General features: G+C 44.7%; 3 protein-coding genes across 4 annotated transcripts in view; 1 reads left to right on the top strand and 2 right to left on the bottom strand.

The window, feature by feature from the left end:
* ccdc78 (coiled-coil domain containing 78) overlaps window positions 1-14,776 on the bottom strand; it is a 24,240-nt gene extending 9,464 nt beyond the window's left edge. The window contains exons 1-9 of the mRNA XM_024008585.2: window positions 14,559-14,776; window positions 14,235-14,366; window positions 14,026-14,112; window positions 13,489-13,860; window positions 13,272-13,322; window positions 12,281-12,369; window positions 11,876-11,954; window positions 11,600-11,725; window positions 11,151-11,356 (exon numbers count right to left, since the gene is read on the bottom strand). Of these exons, the coding sequence (XP_023864353.1) occupies window positions 11,151-11,356; window positions 11,600-11,725; window positions 11,876-11,954; window positions 12,281-12,369; window positions 13,272-13,322; window positions 13,489-13,860; window positions 14,026-14,112; window positions 14,235-14,366; window positions 14,559-14,630 (1,214 nt within the window). The 5' untranslated portion in view covers window positions 14,631-14,776. The remainder of the gene's footprint in view (window positions 1-11,150; window positions 11,357-11,599; window positions 11,726-11,875; window positions 11,955-12,280; window positions 12,370-13,271; window positions 13,323-13,488; window positions 13,861-14,025; window positions 14,113-14,234; window positions 14,367-14,558) is intronic.
* Window positions 14,777-14,899: 123 nt separating this feature from the next.
* LOC111977700 (dynein light chain Tctex-type protein 2-like) lies at window positions 14,900-15,662 on the top strand. Its single transcript, XM_024007250.2, has one exon. The coding sequence runs from the start codon at window positions 15,034-15,036 to the stop codon at window positions 15,541-15,543; it is 510 nt and encodes a 169-aa protein (XP_023863018.1). The 5' UTR covers window positions 14,900-15,033; the 3' UTR covers window positions 15,544-15,662.
* A 51-nt stretch (window positions 15,663-15,713) lies between these two features.
* Window positions 15,714-21,204, bottom strand: part of ift140 (intraflagellar transport 140 homolog (Chlamydomonas)) — a 47,308-nt gene continuing 41,817 nt past the window's right edge. For both annotated transcript variants that reach the window (XM_070448330.1, XM_070448331.1), the window contains exons 21-30: window positions 21,049-21,144; window positions 20,744-20,876; window positions 20,427-20,570; window positions 20,053-20,181; window positions 19,627-19,809; window positions 18,431-18,637; window positions 17,805-18,017; window positions 17,358-17,524; window positions 16,962-17,103; window positions 15,714-16,757 (exon numbers count right to left, since the gene is read on the bottom strand). In XM_070448330.1, the coding sequence (XP_070304431.1) occupies window positions 16,545-16,757; window positions 16,962-17,103; window positions 17,358-17,524; window positions 17,805-18,017; window positions 18,431-18,637; window positions 19,627-19,809; window positions 20,053-20,181; window positions 20,427-20,570; window positions 20,744-20,876; window positions 21,049-21,144 (1,627 nt within the window). In that variant the 3' untranslated portion in view covers window positions 15,714-16,544. The remainder of the gene's footprint in view (window positions 16,758-16,961; window positions 17,104-17,357; window positions 17,525-17,804; window positions 18,018-18,430; window positions 18,638-19,626; window positions 19,810-20,052; window positions 20,182-20,426; window positions 20,571-20,743; window positions 20,877-21,048; window positions 21,145-21,204) is intronic.

The following is a 21,204-nucleotide window of genomic DNA, read 5'->3' as shown; positions in this document are numbered from 1 at the left end:
ACCTTCCCTCCAAACCTGCCGCTGTTGCTGGAAAACTTCGTTAAATAACAGCGTAAAACCTACGTTTGCTACATTTGACAAAGACCAAAGCCGGCGCAGTGAGTTACCATTGATGACAGTGGTGTCTCTCTATCACAAGTGAAGAATCTTTAAAATGAACAAAGTCATTTTACAAGCAGTTGGACAACAAGAAAACAGCTCAAAGTGTTGCTTGCTTCAAATACTGGTGTAGTCAACTAATAAAATATATGGAGACTCTGACCGAGAGGTCCAAGGGACCTGAAGAAACAGTTTGCACAGTTTCTCTCGCAGTTAGAGTGTAAATAGGAAAACGCGCAAGATGACAGCAATCTGTAAGTAATTAAGAAGGACAGCCATTCTGTATGTAATCCATGACTAACAATTGGACAAAGAATCAGGCGGAACAACATGGTTGTGGACAGAATTGCCACCCGAGGACCTGGAAAAACCACCACCGGCCCAGCCGGTGACAGGCCCCAGGCGACTATGGTCAAAGTCCTGTTTTCCTGGCGGAGGTTAATAGGACAAAGTGCGTTCTGGAAAGACACCAAGAAAACTTGAGAGGAATGCTACATCTTTCCTCAACGTAAGACCATCCTGAGCTGTGTGCCAGTAAGGAGGAAAATAATTTACCCCAAGCCATGAAATTGCTGCAAGAGCGCCTATGGGGAACAATTGCTCTTACATCCGCCTAACAGGACTCACTATCCCACCCTACCATACCCACAAAGCATGGAAGCGGATGAGAGAGCCAAGCCTAAGGGTTCATAGCTTCACCCACACAGCACACACACACCAACTGATGAATGGACTGTTGAATGTACCGTGATCCCTCGCCACTTCGCGGTTCACTTATCGCGGATTCGCTATTTCGCGGATTTTCAATTGCATTTTATTTATTTTTGGTGCATTGCTCTGCATTCTGATTCGCTCTAAAAACTCACTCCCGCTTCTTGTATCAAACATGCTACGAATTGTGCTATCATTTTGTCGTCTCGTGCAGTTATGTGTACTACATAAAACAGCTTGGCAAATTTACATTAAGTTGGCCAAATTATCTTGTAATTTCGAACATCTCCTAAACCCATAATGTCGACGAAACGGCCTGGACGACAGAAACGCTGCGAGCGGATGGGCCCAAACGGCGGAAGAAGAGAACACTGCAGAGCGCAGTCAGGATGCAGCGGCCCAGTCTGAAGAGCAGTGAACACGGCCTACACGTGAGTCACTCTGTATTTGTATACATGTAATAGTTGCTAATGATAAGTAAAAAAAAAAAGTTTTTATCTCGCGGATTTCACTTATCGCGGGTCATTTCGGAACGTAACCCCCGGCGATAAACGAGGGATTACTGATATATTTTTTCTCATCGCTTTGTTTGCTTTTTCCATAATTATGTCTCTCTGATAAGCTACCCAGGAAAGGGCTGAAAATAGCCTATTATTTAAAAAAATGAAATCAATAACTTGCTAACATCAGATAACATGAATATATTAGTCACTCACTTAGATAATTAATTTGTTGATACAGCAGTAGCAATACAAGGATATAACATCTATAGAAGAGACAGAGGACAAGTGCATGTATATGGGGAGGGTTGCTCTTATATATTGTAAAACGTCTCGTCTAGGTGGAAAGAGGAGGACCACCACCTACGACGAGCGTGGTACGTTTCATATTTATTTGAACATTTATAAAACACGAACAAAACAATAAACAGAATGAAACCAACGACGCTACAGACCTGAACATGTGAACCATAGTGAAAAACAAAGAACGCAATGAACAGGAACAATCACCCACAAATAAACAGTGAACACAGCCTACCTAAATATTGGTTCCCAACAGAGACAACGTAAAACACCTGCCTCTGATTGAGAACCATATCAGCAATCAGACACACCTAAACAATGAGAACACAAAACATAGAAATACCCACCCAGCTCACGTCCTGACCAACTAAACAAAGACTAAACAAAGGAAATAAGGTCAGGACGTGACATATATTCAGAGCCATATCCTGTACTGCTTAGAGACGATCTTATGTAAGTGTCATTGAAGGGGTGGTTGCAGGTTCACTGTCACATCTAAAGCCTTTCTATTGGGGTGTTGCTATAGAGCCACCAAGTGCTAACAGTTAGTATCTAAATAATTGTGGAAATAATTGATAGTGTATGTTATGTAAACAGAGAGGTCTTCTTTTCTTGAGGACCTGAATATTGACTGGTTTTCATCAAGCTGTCCTCAGTAGGAGACTTCTCACTGTAACCAGTGCCTGTTATCTGGTTCAGGTTATTAACTTGTTATGGGTACGTCCCACCTGGCCAACATCCGGTGAAATTGCAGAGCGCCAAATTCAAAATACAGAAATACTTATAATAAACATTCATAAAATATACAAGTGTTATACATCGGCTTTAAGAGATTAACTTCTTGTTAATCCAGCTGCTGTGTCAGATTTTCAAAAAGGCTTTTACGGCGAAAGCATACCATGCGATTATCTGAGGACAGCGCCCAGCCTTACAAAAGCATACAAACATTTTACAGCCACAGTGGAAGTCACAAAAGTCAGAAATAGCGATAAAATGAATCACTTACCTTTGATGATTTCTAACAAGACTCCCTGTTACACAATAAATGTTTGTTTTGTTCGATAAAGTCCATTTTTATGTCCCAAAAACTCTGTTTTTTGGCGGCGTTTTGGTCAGTAATCGACTGGCTCCAGGGCGGTCAAAACATGCAGACGAATACATCCTAATAGTACCGGTAAAGTTCGTCGAAACATGTCAAACGATGTTATAATTAATCCTCATGGTTGTCTATTGTCTAAATAATAAATAATATTTCAACCGGACAATAGCGTTTTCAATAGAAAGGAAAAACAACGATAGACGACGCTCTGCGCTCACGGTCACGCGCCCAATCCAGCTCTGCATACTTCCCCTGTCCACTGACCTAAAGGTATTTTACTCGTCGTTTTTTCAAGCCTGAAAGCATGTCTAAAGACTGTTGACATCTAGTGGAAGCCATAGGAACTGCAATCCCTAACCCATAACATAGTCAATAGGCATTCAATGGAAAACAACACATAAAAAAAATCCCACTTCCTGGATGGATTTTCCTCGGGTTTTCGCTGCCATATCAGTTCTGTTATACTCACAGACATTATTTTTAACCGTTTTAGAAACTTCAGAGTGTTTTCTATCCAATACTACCATGCATATGCATATCCTAGCTTCTGGCCTGAGTAACAGGCAGTTATTTGGGCACGTTTGCCCAAACTTCAAATACTGCCCCCTACCCAAGATAGGTTAATCACAACCACGCGATTACATACAGTACACTACAGGAACAAGATCATTAAAATATATTGATCACATTTTTACTAATACTGTAGATGTCCCACTCCCCTCTCTGGCGCTCATTGTCGGCAGTTTACTCATTATTACGAACAACTCACCATCATTACACGTATCTGCACCTCATGAGACTTACCTGGACTCCATCACCTTCCTGATAACCTCCCCTATATCTGGCACTCCCTTTGGTTCTTTCCTCAGGCATTATTGTTTCTCATATTTAAATGTTTGTACGCTACTCGTGTTTGTTGTTTTGTTCTTATTTATTAAATTCACTCCCTGAACTTGCTTCCCGATTATTAGCGTGCATGTTACACTAAAGCTGTATTGGACACCCATTAGATGCAGTGATCACAATATAGTGGCTATATCCAGGAAAGCCAAAGTGCCAAAAGCTTGGCCTAAAATAGTGAATAAGAAACCATACAAAATATTTAGTTGTGACTTATGTAGAATATGTTAAAAAAAATACTTGTTTGTCTGTGATAAATAAAGAGCACCAGTCACTGCACTTGATGAATTTATGAAATTGCTTCTTCCAATTATTGATAAACATGCACCTGTTAAGAAACTGACTGTTAGAACTGTTAACGCTCCATGGGTTGATGAAAATCTGTATGGTTGAAAGATGGGGCAAAAGGAGTGGCTAATACGTCTGGCTGCACATCTGACTTACTGCAATTTGAGAAATTATGTGACTAAACTCAACAAAAAGAAGAAGAAAATGTATTATGAACCAAGATCAATGATATACAGAATGATGGAGAAAAGAACTTGAGTACTTTATAATTAATAGAAGACAAATTCAACTCCATCTTCCATCAAATCAGGCTTATTCATCACAAAAACCATTTGATGCTACCAATTATTTTAATGATTACTTCATTGGACAAGTGGGCAAACTTAGGCAGGAAATGCCAACAATGAAGTTAGTTACTTTAAGGAGCAGCTCTCTCTCTGTGGGTCTAACCCCAAGAAGTTCTGGAAAACGGTAAAGACCTGGAGAATAAACCCTCCTCCTCACAGCTGCCCATGTCCCTTAATGTGGTTGTTACTGACAAGAAGCACATGGCTAAGCCCTTTAAATCACCACTACATTAAGTCAGGATTCCTATTTGACAAAGCCATGCCTCCTTGCCCGTCCAACATTTCCTCATCTCCCACACCTTCTAATGCGACTAGCCCCGATGCTCCTCCCTCTTTTTCCCTGCCCACTACAAAGTTTCTCCCTGTAGGCGGACACTGAGTCCGGGGATGCTAAGGAGCTACTTAACTTGACCCCCAAAAACTCATCTGGGTCAGATGGTTAGACCCTTTCTTCTTTAAGGTTGCTTCCCCTATAAATCGCCAAGCCTGTCTCTCCTATCTGGGGAGGTTCCCATTGCGTTGGAAGCAGCCACGGTTTAGTCCTTTATTTAAAGGGGGAGATCAAGCTGATCCTAACTGTTATAGGCCTATTTCTATTTTGCCCTGTTTATCAAAAGTGTTGGGAAAACGTGTCAATCAACTGACTGGCTTTCTTGATGTCTATAGTATTCTCTCTGGTATGCAATCTGGTTTCCGCTCAGGTTATGGATGTGTCACTGCAATCTTAAAAGGTCCTCAATGATGTCACCATTGCCCTTGATTCTAAGCAATGTTGTGCTGCTATTTTTTTATTACTTGGCCAAAGCTTTTATACGGTAGACCATTTAATTCTTGTGGGCTGTGTCACGTTCCTGACCTGTTTCTGTTAGTTTTGTATGTTTAGTTGGTCAGGACGTGAGTTTGGGTGGGCAGTCTATGTTTTCTGTTCTATGTTGGTGAATGGGTACCTAATATGGTTCTCAATTAGAGGCAGGTGGTTTTCATCTCCTCTGATTGAGAATCATATTAAGAGGTAGGTAGTTTCACAGTGTTTGTTGGTGGTCATTGTATATGTCTAGTCTATGTCGAACGTAAGTAGTTTGTGTGTGCACTTGCGTTTGAGTTTCACGGTCGTTTGTTGTTTGTGAGTTTTGAATAAGTGTTTCGTGTTCCGTCTTCTATATAATAAAAGATGTATTCATATCATGCTGCGCCTTGGTCCGTCTCTCCCACACGATCGTGACAGAACCACCCACCAATCCAGAACCAAGCAGCGCAAGTTTGAGCAGCGGCCAAGAAATCAGGACTCATGGACTTGGAGGAAGTATTGGAGGGAAAAGGACACTGGGCGCACATTGGGAATATCGCCGCGCTCGTGAGGAGATGGAGGCAGCGAGAGCCCAACCAGCGGTGGTATGAGGAGGCAGCAAGGAGACGTGGCTGGAAGCCCGAGAAGAAACCCCAAACATTTCTTGGGGGGGGCTAAGAGGTAGGTGGCCAAGGGCAGGTAGGGGATAGGACGACTTACCTGACTGCGGATCCAGTCTGAGAGGCGGAGTACGGGCAGACACCGTGTTACGCAGATAGCAGCGACGGTGTCTCCTGTACGTGTGCATAGCCCGGTGCGGGTTATTCCACCTCCCCGCACTGGTAGGGCTAGATTGGGCATTGAGCCAGGTGTCATGAGGCCGGCCTCAACGCGTCTGGTCTCCAGTGCGTCTCCTCGGGCCGGCTTACATGGCACCAGCCTTACGCATGGTGTCCCCGGTTCGCCTACATAGCCCGGTGCGGGTTATCTACACCTCCCCGCACTGGTCGGGCGACGGGGAGTATTCAACCAGGTAAGGTTGGGCAGGCTCGGTGCTCAAGGAGCCAGTACGCCTGCACGGTCCGGTATTTCCGGCGTACCTCCCCGCCCCCAGCCCAGTACCACCAGCCTACACCACGCACCAGGCTTCCAGTGCGTCTTCAGAGCCCTGTTCCTCCTCCACGCACTCTCCTATGGTGCGTGTCTCCAGCCCAGTCGCTCCAGTTCCGGCACACGCACTAAGCCACCTGTGCGTCTCCAGAGTCCTGTACACACTGTTCCTTCTCCCCGCACTCGCCCTGAGGTGCGTGCCCTATAGCCCGGTACCACCAGTCCACGGTACCACGCACCAGGCCTATAGTGCGCTTTGAGAGGTCAGTGTGCCCTGTCCCTGCTCCCCGCACTAGCCTGAAAGTGCGCTGTCCTTTAGCCCGGTGCCTCCAGTTCCGGTACCACGCACCAGGTCTTACAGTGCGCCTTATCCGGCCAGAGCCATCCGTCTCCCCAGCGCCATCTGAGCCATCCGTCTCCATAGCGCCATCTGAGCATCCGTCTCCATAGCGCCATCTGAGCATCCATCCGTCTCCATAGCGCCATCTGAGCCATCCGTCTCCATAGCGCCATCTGAGCCATCCGTCTCCCAGCGCCACTTGAGCCATCCGTCTCCCCAGCGCCGTCTGAGCCATCCGTCTCCCAGCGCCGTCTGAGCCATCCGTCTGCCCCGAGCCATTAGAGCCGCCCGTCTGTCCCGAGCCGTCAGAGCCGTTCGTCAGTCAGGAGCCGCTAGAGCCGTTCGTCAGTCAGGATCTGCCAGAGCCGCCAACCAGACAGGATCTGCCAGAAGGCCGCCCAACCAGACAGGATCTGCCAGAGCGCGCCAACCAGACAGGGATCTGCCAGAGCCGCAACGACAGAGCACGAGGCAACAGACAGGATCTGCCAGAGCGTCACCAGACAGGATCTGCCAGAGCGCAACCAGACAGGATCTGCCAGAGCCGCCAGCCAGACAGGATCTGCAGCTCGCAGTGAGCCATGAGCTCCAGAGCCGTTAGTGAGCCATGAGCAGCCAGAGCGTCAGCGAGCCATGAGCAGCCAGAGCCGTCATGCGAGCCATGAGCGTCCAGAGCCGTCAGCCTGCCATGAGCGTCCAGAGCGTCAGCCTGTCAGCCAATGCCATGAGCGTCAGGCCGTCAGCTGCCATGAGCGTCCAGAGCCGTCAGCCTGCCATGAGCGTCCAGAGCGTCGACCTGCCATGAGCGCCAGAGCCGTCCGCTCCATGAGCGTCCAGAGCCGTCAGCCTGCCAGAGCGTCCAGAGCCGTTCAGGCTCCTGCCATGAGCGTCAGAGCCAGCGCAGCTACCGTCAGCCTGCCATGACGTCCCGAGCGTGCATCATCCAGAACTGCCTCTCAGTCCAGAGCTGTCTCTCTCCGGAGCTGCCCTTCAGTCCGGAGTTGCCCCTCTATCCTGAGCTACCTCTCTATCCTGAGCTACCCTTCTATCCTGAGCTATCCCTCTGTCCTGAGCTACCTCTCTGTCCTGAGCTACCTTGTCCCGGAGCTGTCCTTTATCTTGGTGTTGCCCCTTAAATTGGGTGGGGGAAATAAGGTGGTCATTCTAAGGGGAGACGTAAGCTGGGATTGACTATGGTGGGGTGGGGACCTCGCCCAGAGCCTGAGCCACCACCGTGGTCAGATGCCCACCCAGACCCACCCCTAGACTTTTGGTGGTGCGTTCGGAGTACGCACCTTGAGGGGGGGGGGTTATGTCACTTCCTGACCTGTTTTCTGTTAGTTTTGTATGTGTTAGTTGGTCAGGACGTGAGTTTGGGTGGGCAGTCTATGTTTTCTGTTTCTATGTTGGTGAATGGGACCTAATATGGTTCTCAATTAGAGGCAGGTGGTTTTCATCTCCTCTGATTGAGAATCATATTAAGGTAGGTAGTTTCACAGTGTTTGTTTGTGGGTGGTTGCTCCTGTGTCTGTGTCTATGTTTGCACCATACGGGACTGTTTCGTTCGTTCGTCGTTTTGTTTGTAGTAAGTACTTGTTCGTTCGTTCTTCGTGTTTCATGTAAGTTCGTGGTCCAAGTCTGTCTACATTCGGTTTGTTATTTTGTTTTAGTTGTCAAGTATAGTTCGTTTTGTCTTGTTCAATAAATTCATTATGTCTTATTCCACGACTGCATTTTGGTTCAATCCATGCTCCTCCTCTTCGGATGAAGAGGAGGAGGAACGCCGTTACAGGCTGGCTAAGGAGTAATGGTGTCTCTGAGGGGTCTTTGGCCTGATTTGCTAACTACCTCTCTCAAAGAGTGCAGTGTATAAAGTCGGAAAATCTGCTGTCTCAGCCACTGCCTGTCACCAAGGGTATACCCCAAGGCTCAATCCTAGGCCCCACACTCTTCTCAATTTACATCAACAACATAGCTCAGGCAGTAGGAAGCTCTCTCATCCATTTATATGCAGAGATACAGTCTTATACTCAACTGGCCCCTCCCCGGATTTTGTGTTAACGCTCTACAACAAAGCTTTCTTAGTGTCCAACAAGCTTTCTTCTGCCCTTGACCTTGTTCTGAAAACCTCCAAAACAAAGGTAATGTGGTTTGGTAAGAAGAATGCCCCTTCTCCCACAGGTGTGATTACTACCTCTGAAGGTTTAGAGCTTGAGGTATCACCTCATACAAGTACTTGGGAGTATGGTTAGACGGCGCACTGTCCTTCTTTCAGCACATATCAAAGCCACAGGCTAAAGTAAAACTAGACTTGGTTTCCTCTAATCATAATCGCTCCTCTTTCACCCCCAGTTGCCAAACTAACCCTGATTCAGATGACCATCCTACCCATGCTAGATTATGGAGACGTAATTATAGATAGGCAAGTAAGGGGTGCTCTCAAGCGGCTAGATGTTCTTTACCATTCAGCCATCAGATTTGCCACCAATGCTCCTTATAGGACACATCACTATACTCTATGTAAACTGGTCATCTCTTTATACCCTGCGCAAGACCACTGTTGTGCTTATTATAAAAACCCTTTAGGCCTCACTCCTCCCTATCAGAGAAATCTACTGCAGCCCTTGTCCTCCACATACACATCCATTCTGCCAGTCACATTCTGTTAAAAGGTCCCCAAAGTGCACACATCCCTGGATCGCTCGGCTTTTCAGTTCGCAGGCAAAGCTAGCGACTGGAACGAGCTGCAACAAACACTCAAACTGGACAGTTATCTCAATCTCTTCATTCAAAGACTCAATCATGGACACTCTTACTGACAATTGTGGCTGCTTTGCGTGATGTATTGTTGTCTCTACCTTCTTGCCCTTTGTGCTGTTGTCTGTGCCCAACAATGTTTGTACCCTGTTTTGTGCTGCTACCATGTTGTTGTCATGTTGCTACCATGCTGTGTTGTCATGTGTTGCTGCCATGCTGTGTTGTCGTCTTAGGTCTCTATGTAGTGTTGTCTCTCTTGTCATGATGTGTGTTTTGTCCTATATTTTTATTTTATTTATTTTTATTCCCAGCCCCCATCCCCGCAGGAGGCCTTTAGGTAGGCCGTCATTGTAAAAAAGGATTTGTTCTTAAATGACTTGCCTAGTTAAATAAAGGTTAAATAAAAAAATGACAAACCTCCTGGCATTGACAACTTAGATGGAAAGCTACTGAGGATGGTAGCTGACTCTATAGCCACTCCTATCTGCCACATCTTTAATCTGAGCCTAGAGGAAAGTCTTTGTCCTCAGGCCTGGAGGGAAGGCAAAGTCATTCTGCTCCCCAAGAATGGTAAAACAGCCTTTACTGATTCTAACAGCAGACCTATCAGCTTGCTGCCAGCTCTTAGCAAACTGTTGGAAAAAATGGTGTTTGACCAAATACAATGCAATTTCTCTGTAAACAAATTAACAACAGACTTTCAGCATGCTTATAGAGAAGGGCACTCAACATGTACTGCACTGACACAAATGACTGATTGTTTAAAATAAATTGATAATAATAAGATTGTGGTAGCTGTACTGCTAGATTTCAGTGGAGCCTTTGATATTATTGACCATTATCTTGTTGTTGAGAAAACGTACATGTTCTGGCTTTTCAACCTCTGCCATATCGTGGATTCAGATCTATCTAACATAACTCAGAGGGTTTTCTTTAATGGAAGCTTCTCCAATGTCAAACATTTAAAGTGTGGTGTACTGCAGGGCAGCTCTCTAGGCCCTTTACTCTTTTCTAATTCTTACCCATAGAGCCCCACAGTGGAGGTGTAAAAATACCCATAAAACCTAGCTGTCAAACAGGGAAATGGTTCCAATCATTTTTCTACCATAAATGTTTCCCATAAGGGAATTAAAAAACACAAAAAATAAGGACTGTGTTTTGTGTAGGCTTACCCTGGCATGACGTTTTGATAACCATGTAAATCTCTCTTGGACAAGGTGACTTTTAATAATATATTCGGCTGAATCTGGTAATGAATGGTGTGGCTGTTGAACAAGTTGAGGAGACTAAATTACTTGGTGTTACCTAAGATTGTAAACTGTCATGGTCAAAACAACGCCTCTCCCCCATGTGACCTACTTGTTGTGTGTATGTACTGACGTATGTGTAACCGATAGATACATTTTAACATGTACTGTGTGTGCGTGTGTATGTAAATTGTAAAGTCTTTTGTCAGTAACGTATTTTTCGTTATGTGTCGGACCCCAGTAAAACTAGCTGTCACCATTGGCGTCTGCTAATGGGGATCCTAATAAATCAAATCAAACAACAGACAGAGAAGGTTGTAGCTACACACACAAAAAAACGATTTGGGGGGGATGCTCGTTCAAATCGCCGCATGGTTTTTTCAGCTTTTTAGAAATGTGTGCATTAAAAAAACACATGCACAGAACGTGATGGGTTTGTTTAGCTCTGGGGAAGAGGCGTCTTGGGGGGCGGGAGTGGAACAGGGTGGTTAGATCCGGTCACGCAGCCTCGGCCAATAGAGAACGACTACGGAGAGATGGGTTGGGGGTCGAGTTTCCTAATAACACACACAAACCTAACCAAGGATGACAGGACCATCCATGTGGTATACACATTGAGTAAATCACAGAAATACAACATGGAGGGCATGAGAGGGGCTAACCTGTATGCGATAAGCAGGGCTTGGTGGCTCTTAGTGAGCCTCTGCAGTCTCTTCTTGTAGGAGCGTGCGGCAGAGGCTAGCTGCTCCTCTCTAGCCCTGTAGGAGGAGCGCACCTCTTGGAGCATGCTGTCCACGAAGCCCCTCATCTTCACCCTCTCTGGGGGGCCCTTCACCCCCCTCCCCTCCGCCAGACCATCCACATACTCCTGGAGACAAGAGGCAAAGACCAAAATAGATTCCACAGCATGGGTGGTGTGGGTTCACTTTGATAACTGTGGTGTGGTAGGAGTTGGGGACTAGTGGTAGTGGGTTAGGAAGGACGTGGGGTAGGAAAATGGGGATCTTTCTGTCTGTATATGTCTAGGCTGCGAATCCCGGCATCTGTTTGACTGTGCATAATGTATGTGTAGCCTACCTGTGTGCATGCATCTGTCTTAGTGTGTACTCACAGCTAGGTCCTGTAGGTAGCGCCCCAGTTTGGCACGGTACTCCTCATTCAGTTCCTTCACCTGCATTTGTAGCTTAGAGTTATCTTCCTCCACCTCCTTCAGCTGGCTCTGAGAGCTCAACATGGCCTGAATAGGAACACACACACACACAAAATAAATTCAAATTTTTACAGAGCATCAAGTTGCAGATTCAGATTGATTAATGGCAAATCCAAAGACAATTATGGTATAAAACGATCATTTGGGTAGACCATTTTGTGATGCGCTCTTTCGTACCGCACTCTGTTCGGCTAGTTTCTGACGGGTATCGCGGATGGCTCTCTTCTTCTCTTGTTGCTCCTTGCCCATTGCCACCCTGAAGACCCATCATATAAGAAAAAACATGTCAGAGACCACATACCAGACAAGACCACATCACAAAAAAGAATCCCAAATTGTAGCGTGGACCACAGTGAAACAGAAACCAAATCAAACAGAAGACCACAAAGCAGACGTGGGCTACAGTGGCTAACGTGAACAGCCTGAGACAAGTTAGAGAAGTTGATGACTGAAAAATGAAGGATAATGACAAGATGCCTTGTTTCCTCAGTCACTACTGTTTATAGTAGCCAGAGAGGCTATTGCAGGTCCAGGGTTTTGATGTAAAGACATGTGAGACTAGACTAGTGTCTCTCTACTCACACTTTCTCCTCCAGTCTGTGCTGCTGCTCTTCATAGCTCTTCTTCATCTGCTCCAGCATGTCTTTGATCACATCCTGGTTCCCAAGCAGCTATGTCAGACATTGAAAAAAAGGATGTGAATATTGACTGGCTATCAGAGTCATATATTGTAGCAGGCTCAAGGGGGTGGGGTTTCTTCGTCACCAAGTTCAATAACCAAACATGCACACGAAGCACAACTAGAATACAAATGGGGAATTTATTAGGGAGATTTGCACACTGTGGGAAAGGGGGGAATTCAGCAACCATTTCACAATCCGTTCTCGTTGTCCGTTCCATTCTCCAGGTTTAATCCTAAAACTCGGGTCCTCAACCAAACTGGTTCGGTACACAGTGGGGGTAATCAGACAGTCCAGCTCACAACAGGTAATCACACAGATCATTCTCTCTTCTCACACTCTATAGCACACGTTTCCCTCTCAGTCCTCCTCCTGTTTGTGCAGCCCGCTTCCTCTTTTATCCCCAAGCACTCCATGGCTTAATGATCCACAGGCTTGCCTCGTTGGGGCATATAGAGAGAGTTGGGCCAATGCGGTTTCTGTCAATGTTCCGAGAGTGCCACTTTCTCCTCCCATAGCTGTTGCTAAGTGATCATTGACGCTTCTGTGTTGTGTGGTTCATTTTTGATCGTTTTCTAAACCTATGAAGATGTACAGTGAAAGCAGATCTGTTGACACCACAACACAGTACAGACTTAGATACACATTATTCCAAATGCTAATCAATAAAAATGTCTGTTCAATTCGCTGATCTTTTTTGCCGTTTTGAAACCTGGCCGAGATCTCTATATACCATGGCTCTGTTGACTATTTATGATAAACTGATCAGATGTGAAACTGTTAGGCACTATTCAGTTTTCACTTACATAATAACACACTTGCACTCAGTTGCATTAGGTTAAAAGTATTACTGACATTCATACATGACTTGTTGTGTTCAGAGATATACTCACACTCTTCTCCATAGATTTACGTTCTTGGTCCAACATAGCCAGGTCCTCTGGCTGTGATGAGAAGAACAAATTTGAGCAATGAGGAAGTTATATAGCCACATTGGTAATAGACCAGAAGTTATTAGATTATTTTTGTGTGCCTTATAGGAAATGTATTTTGACATATTTCTGTGGCTGGTAATTGTCATTGTGGAAATGAACCAAAGCTCCCTCTCACCATTATTCTATTGTGAGACATACGGCTGACCAGCGCCCGCACCCTGTTCAGCTCCTGAGCAGCCTGCCCATAGACACCACCCTCTGTAGAGGCCCTAACACGCTGCTGCTGTTCCTCTGTCTGCCTGAAGAGGTCATCACGAGCCTGGGCCAGCCCAAGCAGCTCAGCGCTCAGCTCGTCATTCTGGACCACCTCCCTATCGTGGGCCTCAGTCAGAGCCAGGTAGTTCCTCTTCAGGGTCACGTATTCCTCTGTGAGGTCACTTCCTGTCCTCTCTGCCACCTGTAGGCGGGCAGTGACAGACTGGAGCTCCCTGCAGAGCCTGTCCCTCTCCATCTCCATCTCCACCACCACCCCTTCCTGGGATAGGATCTGAGGAGGGAAGGGTGAGGTGGGTGAGATACTAGAGTACTATCTGTGCATCAGGGTTGGGATCATTTCAATTAAGGTGAGTAATGACTATGTAGGGCCCAGGTGGGTAAAGTAGGACCCAGAGGTCTGTAATGACTATGTAATACATATTCATTTGAGCATCACCTTTATTTTCAGGTCAAAAATGTCCTTTTCATACTGCTCCCTCACTTTGTTGGTCTGTATATGTACCTCGACAAGCTCCTTGGATATCTGACGGATAAAGGGATATAATAGGATAAATATTTCAGTTAACAAAAAGACAAGAGGTCTGTCTACATCCTAAATAAGTGATTGATAGATATCCAAATACAATGTAGTCTCATATATCCTACCTTCAGTTTCTCCTCTTCGCTTGAGACCAGTTTGGAAGAGAGGTCAGTCTTGGAGCCTGCAAGATAGCCCAACCTGCTCTCAAGGTAGCCCAGTTTGGTAAAGTGGCTTTCATTTTTGTCACGGAGCTGGACCTACATCGGTTGTATATTTGTATTATTTTTAAACAATGAAGACTTTGTTATATACATTTTTCAGGAACACAAGCCATAGGCCTACTGAAGATATTAAAGCTTGATGCAACTATAAGGTAACCTTGCAGGTTCATGTTTAAAGTTTGACCAAAATAGGCCAGTTTAAAAGGATAGTCAAAGTAAATGACTTACATTTTCATCTGTCAAACAACGAATTTTGTCCTGTAGTTCATTTAAAGACGAACGGTTGTCCCTTAAGTCCATGTTTCTAATACCAAACAAATTAATTATCCCAAGTTCCAGAGTTAGGAGAAAGTGTCTTGTATCTACAACATTGGTTGTTGCTATGGACCCTAAACTTGCCCCTGGCCGAAATAGACAACATTAAAAACAGTTTTTCGACGAATAGGAGCTATATTTATCAAATGTAATGGATTGTATGTATTTGTTAATGTTTTAGATTTTTTTTTTTTTTAGTCTCAAATAGTTCAAAGCTCACAGCCTTTGAGAAAGTCTGAGCACGAGCCGGGTCTCACGACACTGTGTTCGAGTCGCGCAATGACAGTTGGAACAGCTGATTAAACATTTCACAAGTCGCCGCTCCACCTGAATTATTTACCTGTTCTTGAAAATACACTTGTTTTTAACTTCCAAACGTTTTCCAGAAATGTCTGAGCGTAGGGGTAGCATTATGAAGGGGATTCACAAAGATAGCCATACTGACAGGCTCCGAGGGTCAACCATGGACATTGAAATGCATGACGACGACGACTCCCACCCTGTGAAACGAGGGTCTTCAGTTTGGAAATCAGGGTTCAAAGGGAAACTAGCCAACACCTACAGGTTGGGACCAAAGCAGAAGTTTCTTCCCCATTTGATTCAGAAGAAAGGCGAGGAGTTGATGAACCAAGCATTCGGTGAGCTGGCCTACGACCACGACAACTGTCGAGATGTGGCTGATAAAGTGGCTGCAGATATCCTGGCGTTCTGCAAAGAGCAAGTGTTCGACCGCTACAGATACGTGGCCAGGGTGGTCGTCGGCGACAAGAAAGGCCAGACAGTGAAGATAGCAAGCCGTACCCTGTGGGATGATGAAAAGGACAACTTTCTGACTCTCAACTTTGAGAACAGACACCTTTTCGCTGTTGGCATGGTTTTTGCCATTTATTTCGAGTGACAATGGGCAATGTGAAAGGCAGATGGCAATTTATCTCTACCTGCCAATAAATGAATGAGATGTCAAGTTTTTGTGAATACATTTTTTTTGTAGACAAAATAAAACAACAGTATCAGTGACCATCTGTGTGTTTCTGACGTGTGTATGTGGGTTTGTTGGCATCACCCAAGAAAGGTATAAACATTTTATTTAAAAATTGTAAAATACTGTACAGATTACTTTACAAAATATCTCAAAGATTTCAATTTAACTCACAGAAATGTACAAAACACTATCAATACACACGACACAAACCACATTCAGTTGAAATGTACAAACTCTGACCACAAATACAAAATGCAWTTCAGGTAAAGAAAACATTGGTGTTTCAATTTCAGGACGGTTTAGGTCCAAGATGCACACAACTTTCAGATCCAAAGGCGGCTTTATTTTGCGTTGAAAGAGAACATTCTGCATAAGGCAAAAAGCTAAACGGCATCAGCAGAACAAATATTGTATAGTTGTGCAAGGTATAGCAATGTTTTTTTCTTTCTGTCAAATGGAAGTAGAGGCTTATTAGTGTAAAAAATATCTGAAATCCAACTATTTGTATGGTAAATATATTTTGAATTTCATCTACCACAAATATACTCATAAAAAGTGTAATTGGTCTGAGTGATCCATCAGGTGTAACATTATACTCTCCACTGAGTATACTATCCATCCTCTTGGAGGGTGCAACGTGTTAGGTTTTTAACCCTGTATGAAATGGCCATAGAATCAGGCCACCTTGTCTCTCTAGTCCTAATTTAGAAGTCTCTGTGGCTTTAGTGAGGCGTTCTTTATTCCTGTTTTTGCAGGGCTGCAGTATATGCAGGCTTTTGTCCCAGCCTAGGACTCTGATTCAACTAATCAACTGCTCATCAAGACCGTGATTAGCTGAATCAGGTTAGACAGCTTTGGGCTACAACAAAACCGTGCACACCCTCTTGCCCCACAAGACCAGGGTTGTGTCCCAGCCCTCAGTCCCCTTGGTGGGACACCAGGGCTTCGTCCTCCTCCACCTCGTCCTCCTCTCCCCCGCTGTCGCGTCGGTCTCCCCTGCCTGAGAGCTGCCCCCGGCCCAGGGGTACACCCACTGCCCTCTGCAGGGCATCCAGGCTGCCCTGGCTCACGTAGTAGCTGATGTTCAGAGAGGGCAGCAGCTTCTGCAGATCCTCCAGCTTGCGGTAGGCCTGCCGAGCCCGAGAATATGGACTGAGAATTAGGATGCTCACTGCTGTATGTATAGGTCTATAAATATTGTATCCAGCTACATGAATTCATGATGACAGTGACGATAATGGTAATGACGATGAGCAAGATCAAGATGAAAATGAGGCTGAAAATGTTGATGTTCATGATAATGATGGTGTACACTAGTATCACTAGACACTCACCACCTGGAAGCTGCCCTGCTGACAGTGATGCTCCACCAGGAAGCCGTATGCATCTCCTATCCTGACAGCAGGGTCCAGGTCTGGCTCTTCTAGCAGGGCCTCGCACAGACGCACCGCCTCACCTGGGTCCTCCTCATACAACCTACAGGGACAGGGGATGGACAGACAGGATCACACATCAAATCTCCTTCAGTGAGATCCACAAAATATCCTCTCCGTAACTACTCTACTTGTATCAAGACAAACCTGAATCAGAGGATCATGGCATTTATATTAAAGAGCCTTGTAGCAGTGACTGCCACTCAATATATGACTAAAAGAAAGAAACAGAAAGCGAGAGAGAGACAGAAATAGAGAGAAATAGACAGACAAAGAGAGAGAGTGCAGTGTTCTTACCTGCGTGCCTGGACGAACCTCTTGACCAGAGTGATCTTGTGCTGCAGCTCAGCCATGCGAGCCTCGTGTTCGTCTGGGCTGCGGCCCTTAGCTTTAGAAAGGCACTTATAGGCCTCCGTCAGAGCACCCAGCGCCTTCTCATAGTTCTGGTAATCATCTATCTCCACCTAACAGAGGTAAACAGATTCACACATTCACCTTCAATATTGAAGTAGATTAGAGATTAGGCTTATGAGACAAAGTTATGAATCTGTTAGCATTACCGGAATATCCATGCATAATGTTACTAGTTTATAAATACTCATATAACAAACGTTGGAATAACTGTACTAGAAATTGTCATTGTAATATATGGCCAATACATAATATATTACCAGACTGAAGTTAAAACTAATAAACATGTAGGACCTTTTCAAGAACTTTCAATATTATGAAGTAGTTCCCTACCTGGGCACAAGCTTCATAGAAGCCAGCTAGCAGGTCCAGAGCCCTGCCTTTGGTGTAGAAGCTAATAATGTTCTTCATGATTTCCGGATCTTTCCGCCAGTCCAGAGACTGCAAGTAGTTGGCGGCCATGATGTAGATCTCCTTCTGACGTGACACGCCAGCGAAGAACACTATCTTCTCTGTGTCCCCTGACTTCAGGAGCGCCCGCATGGCCTGTGAAACAGAAGAGAGATGTGTTTGGAGTCACTTTTTAGAATAGCTGCAACAAGGGACTTTAAGTACTGCATTAACAGACATGGACCAAACTTAAGCGACAATTATAGTGTAACATTGTATTTAATGCTTGTAACTAACATCCACACCTGCCTAAAGACAAAGGTAAAGCAGAAAATACAATACTGAAAATGACGATAACATAAATCTATAACTACAAGTTACCATGATAATGGTGTCTTAAGGAGTACTGTTTAATAGTATGTGTATAAGTGGGGTGCATCTCAGTTGTTTAAATCAGATCTCTCAGATCATAGCAGATGAAGGATAGAGGAAATGAAGAAAAACAAGAGGAAGAAATAGAGATGCCACTTCAGACTACTGAGATGCACCCCAGACCCCAGTCTCTTCACTTTTAGCTTGTTGCCAGCCTGTGTGTATTTCTTGGTGGCTAGGTGGTAGTTGCCCTGGCGCATGCAGCAGTCAGCTATTCTCTCCAGCAGCTCCTTGCGGGCCTCCTCTGAGAGGTCTTTGGACTCCTTGGTCACGGTCATACTCTCAGCCAGGTCCTCAGTGATGGTCAGGCTCTGGTCCAGACACAGCTGCAGGGCCTCGTGGTACTGGGGTTGAACACACACACATTTATAGACAAAAGACATGTACTCATCATGAGCAAAGATGGCATAAGTTCGCACACACTTACAACCCACACACACCAGTTTATGTGCATGATTTGTGAGCAGGGGGGGTTCCAGGCTGACTTTTGGAATTGTTTTAAGATGGTCATACTATGGATAATTTACTATTTGATTTGGAATTTTAGGACCCCTTCAGGTATAATTTTTTTTGTGTTCTTTATTATTTGATAACATATAGACTTCTAGGAAGTTTTTACACACTTAATCCCTCAATTTCTTCAAATTTCACCATCATTGTAAAGCCCTAGTTATTTTGTTGCCTTGACAGTCATTTCTGAAGATGATTTATTTCATGTGATTAGTGATTCATTTACGTCTGTCCCCCATTTTAAGGTCAACCCTGTTACGTAAACTGAACTCTCATTTTAATATGGTGAAACTATTCCTTTTTAAACATATATATTTTTTAAGAAACATTGTACATCCAATAGTAAAATCATAGAGTACAAGAAGGTGAGCTGGTTCTGCTCTGTTTTAAGAATTTCATTTTTTGTGAAGCTTGCATTCATTTGCCACTCCCTGTTGCACACAACAAACTTCCATTCCACCTGTCAGATGGGGATTTATGGCTTATTTAAGAAAATATCGTCAACCCTGTTATGGTCAACCCTGTTACGGTCAACCCTGTTACGGTCAACCCTGTTATGGTCAACCATGTTACGGTCAACCCTGTTACTTTATTTGGCACTTAATAGGCACTTATAACTATAGTCATCCTTTCATTTAACCTCGTGAGATGTATTTTTTAATTTACATTTTTATTAAGTTGAACATATGCTCTTCATGACATGAATGTAAGAGAAAGAGAAATCAAACTTTTTTTTGGACCAAGTTACACTTCTCAAAAGGCCCCGAATTGGTGGAACGACCCGAGCAAGGTTTATAAGACATACAAGGCAGGGGTAAAGTACCTTCTTGGCGGCCACAAGCAGCTCCACAGCCTTCTCATACTGGCCGTGTTTGATGAAGAAGTCAGAGCAGCGGGCCAGCAGGGCTGGGTCAGATGTCTCATCCAGGTCCTCTGCTATGAGTTGCAGTGCAGCAAACTGTTCTGTAGCAAAGGCCACCTCCAGAGCCTTGGAGAAATGACCAGCCTGAGAAAAATAGAGAGACAGAGATCCATGTGTGAGAGAAACATCAGAGACAGTATTATCATGTGTGCAAGTGTGTGGGTTTGTGGGCATACTGTAGCATCAATGGACTTGGAAGCCAATGCGTTCCTATACAAATATCAGTGCGCTAATGCCCCCTTGTGGCACAATTTAGAATGCACTACCTCCTACTGTATGTATTTAAGCCAGGGGGAAGAACAGGGAGGTCCGAGGTAAAATACTAACCTTGTGGTAGAGCATGACAGCACGGTCCATATGAGAACCCTTCTCCTCGTAATAACAGGCAGCCTCCATCATGTCCTCTGGGTTACTGAGGAGAGCCAAGTTCATCAGCTGGTCATCCAGACCATTCTCCTGAACACAAAACACAACACAAGTCATCCAATGGCCCACAGACAATACAGCACTGGATTGGAACCGCATCCATAGCCTCAATAATGCAAACAGCGTTCTGAAATAAATAAGAAACAATGTAATCAGTCTGTAATAAATCTTTCATATAATAATTATATATAGGTAGGTAATTCATTTATTGCTATGGCCAGTGGGACACAGGTGAATGGAGAAAGTCTAAATTGTGATTGAGGTCCATTTGTTACCTTGCAGAGGCGGATGGCGTTGTTGTAGGCCTGAGCTCGTGTGTAGAAGTGGACAGACTGTTTGATCTCCTCCTGACTCTCATACTGCCGGGCTAGGTGGTACGAGGCAGCACGGTTCCCCGTCTCATTGGCTATCTCCGACGCCTGTGAAATATATAGTATTCTCATTGCATATTTACCTCACGGCTAGGTTGTGTTTTCATATTTAGGTATTTAACAATCCTTATGAGTAGAAACAGTTCCCTTCTCAAAACATGTAATTGCCACAAATGTGTGCTATGTCATAAATGTTCCCCCCTGGTACAAATGTGTGTTACCTTCTGAATGTTCCCCAGGTAGCAGTGCACGCGGACCAGAGAGAGGAAGTCCTGTGCGTACTCGTAGTAGCGTAGTGCTGACTCCATGTCTGACTGGCTCTCCAGATACTGAGCCCACCACTTATAGATGTTTCTGGGTCAGAGGAAATTGCATGTCAAATACTCAACAATGTTCAAATGTCTGTATTTATACTTAAAAAAAAAAATGAGTACACTTTAAAATCATTAAAAGTCTAGAATCAGTAGTAAATAGAGAGTCTGCATTGAGGACAGAATAAAACTAACTCCACCATTCCCAGACTTACTTGTCCTTCATTTTGTTGACGTAAATCTCCAGAGACAGTGCATCATCTAGAAGCATCCTGGGTACCTCGAACCGGTGGGTGTCAGACTTCTCAAAGCTAAAACAGACAGAGAACTGTGAGGAAGTACACAGTTGAGGGTACAGAGCATTCGGAAAA

This window comes from Salvelinus sp. IW2-2015, linkage group LG18 (assembly GCF_002910315.2).
Source record: "Salvelinus sp. IW2-2015 linkage group LG18, ASM291031v2, whole genome shotgun sequence".
Classification (NCBI taxonomy): domain Eukaryota; kingdom Metazoa; phylum Chordata; class Actinopteri; order Salmoniformes; family Salmonidae; genus Salvelinus; species Salvelinus sp. IW2-2015.
Note: the sequence above shows the minus strand (reverse complement) of the source record. Positions and strands in the feature narration are given on the sequence as shown.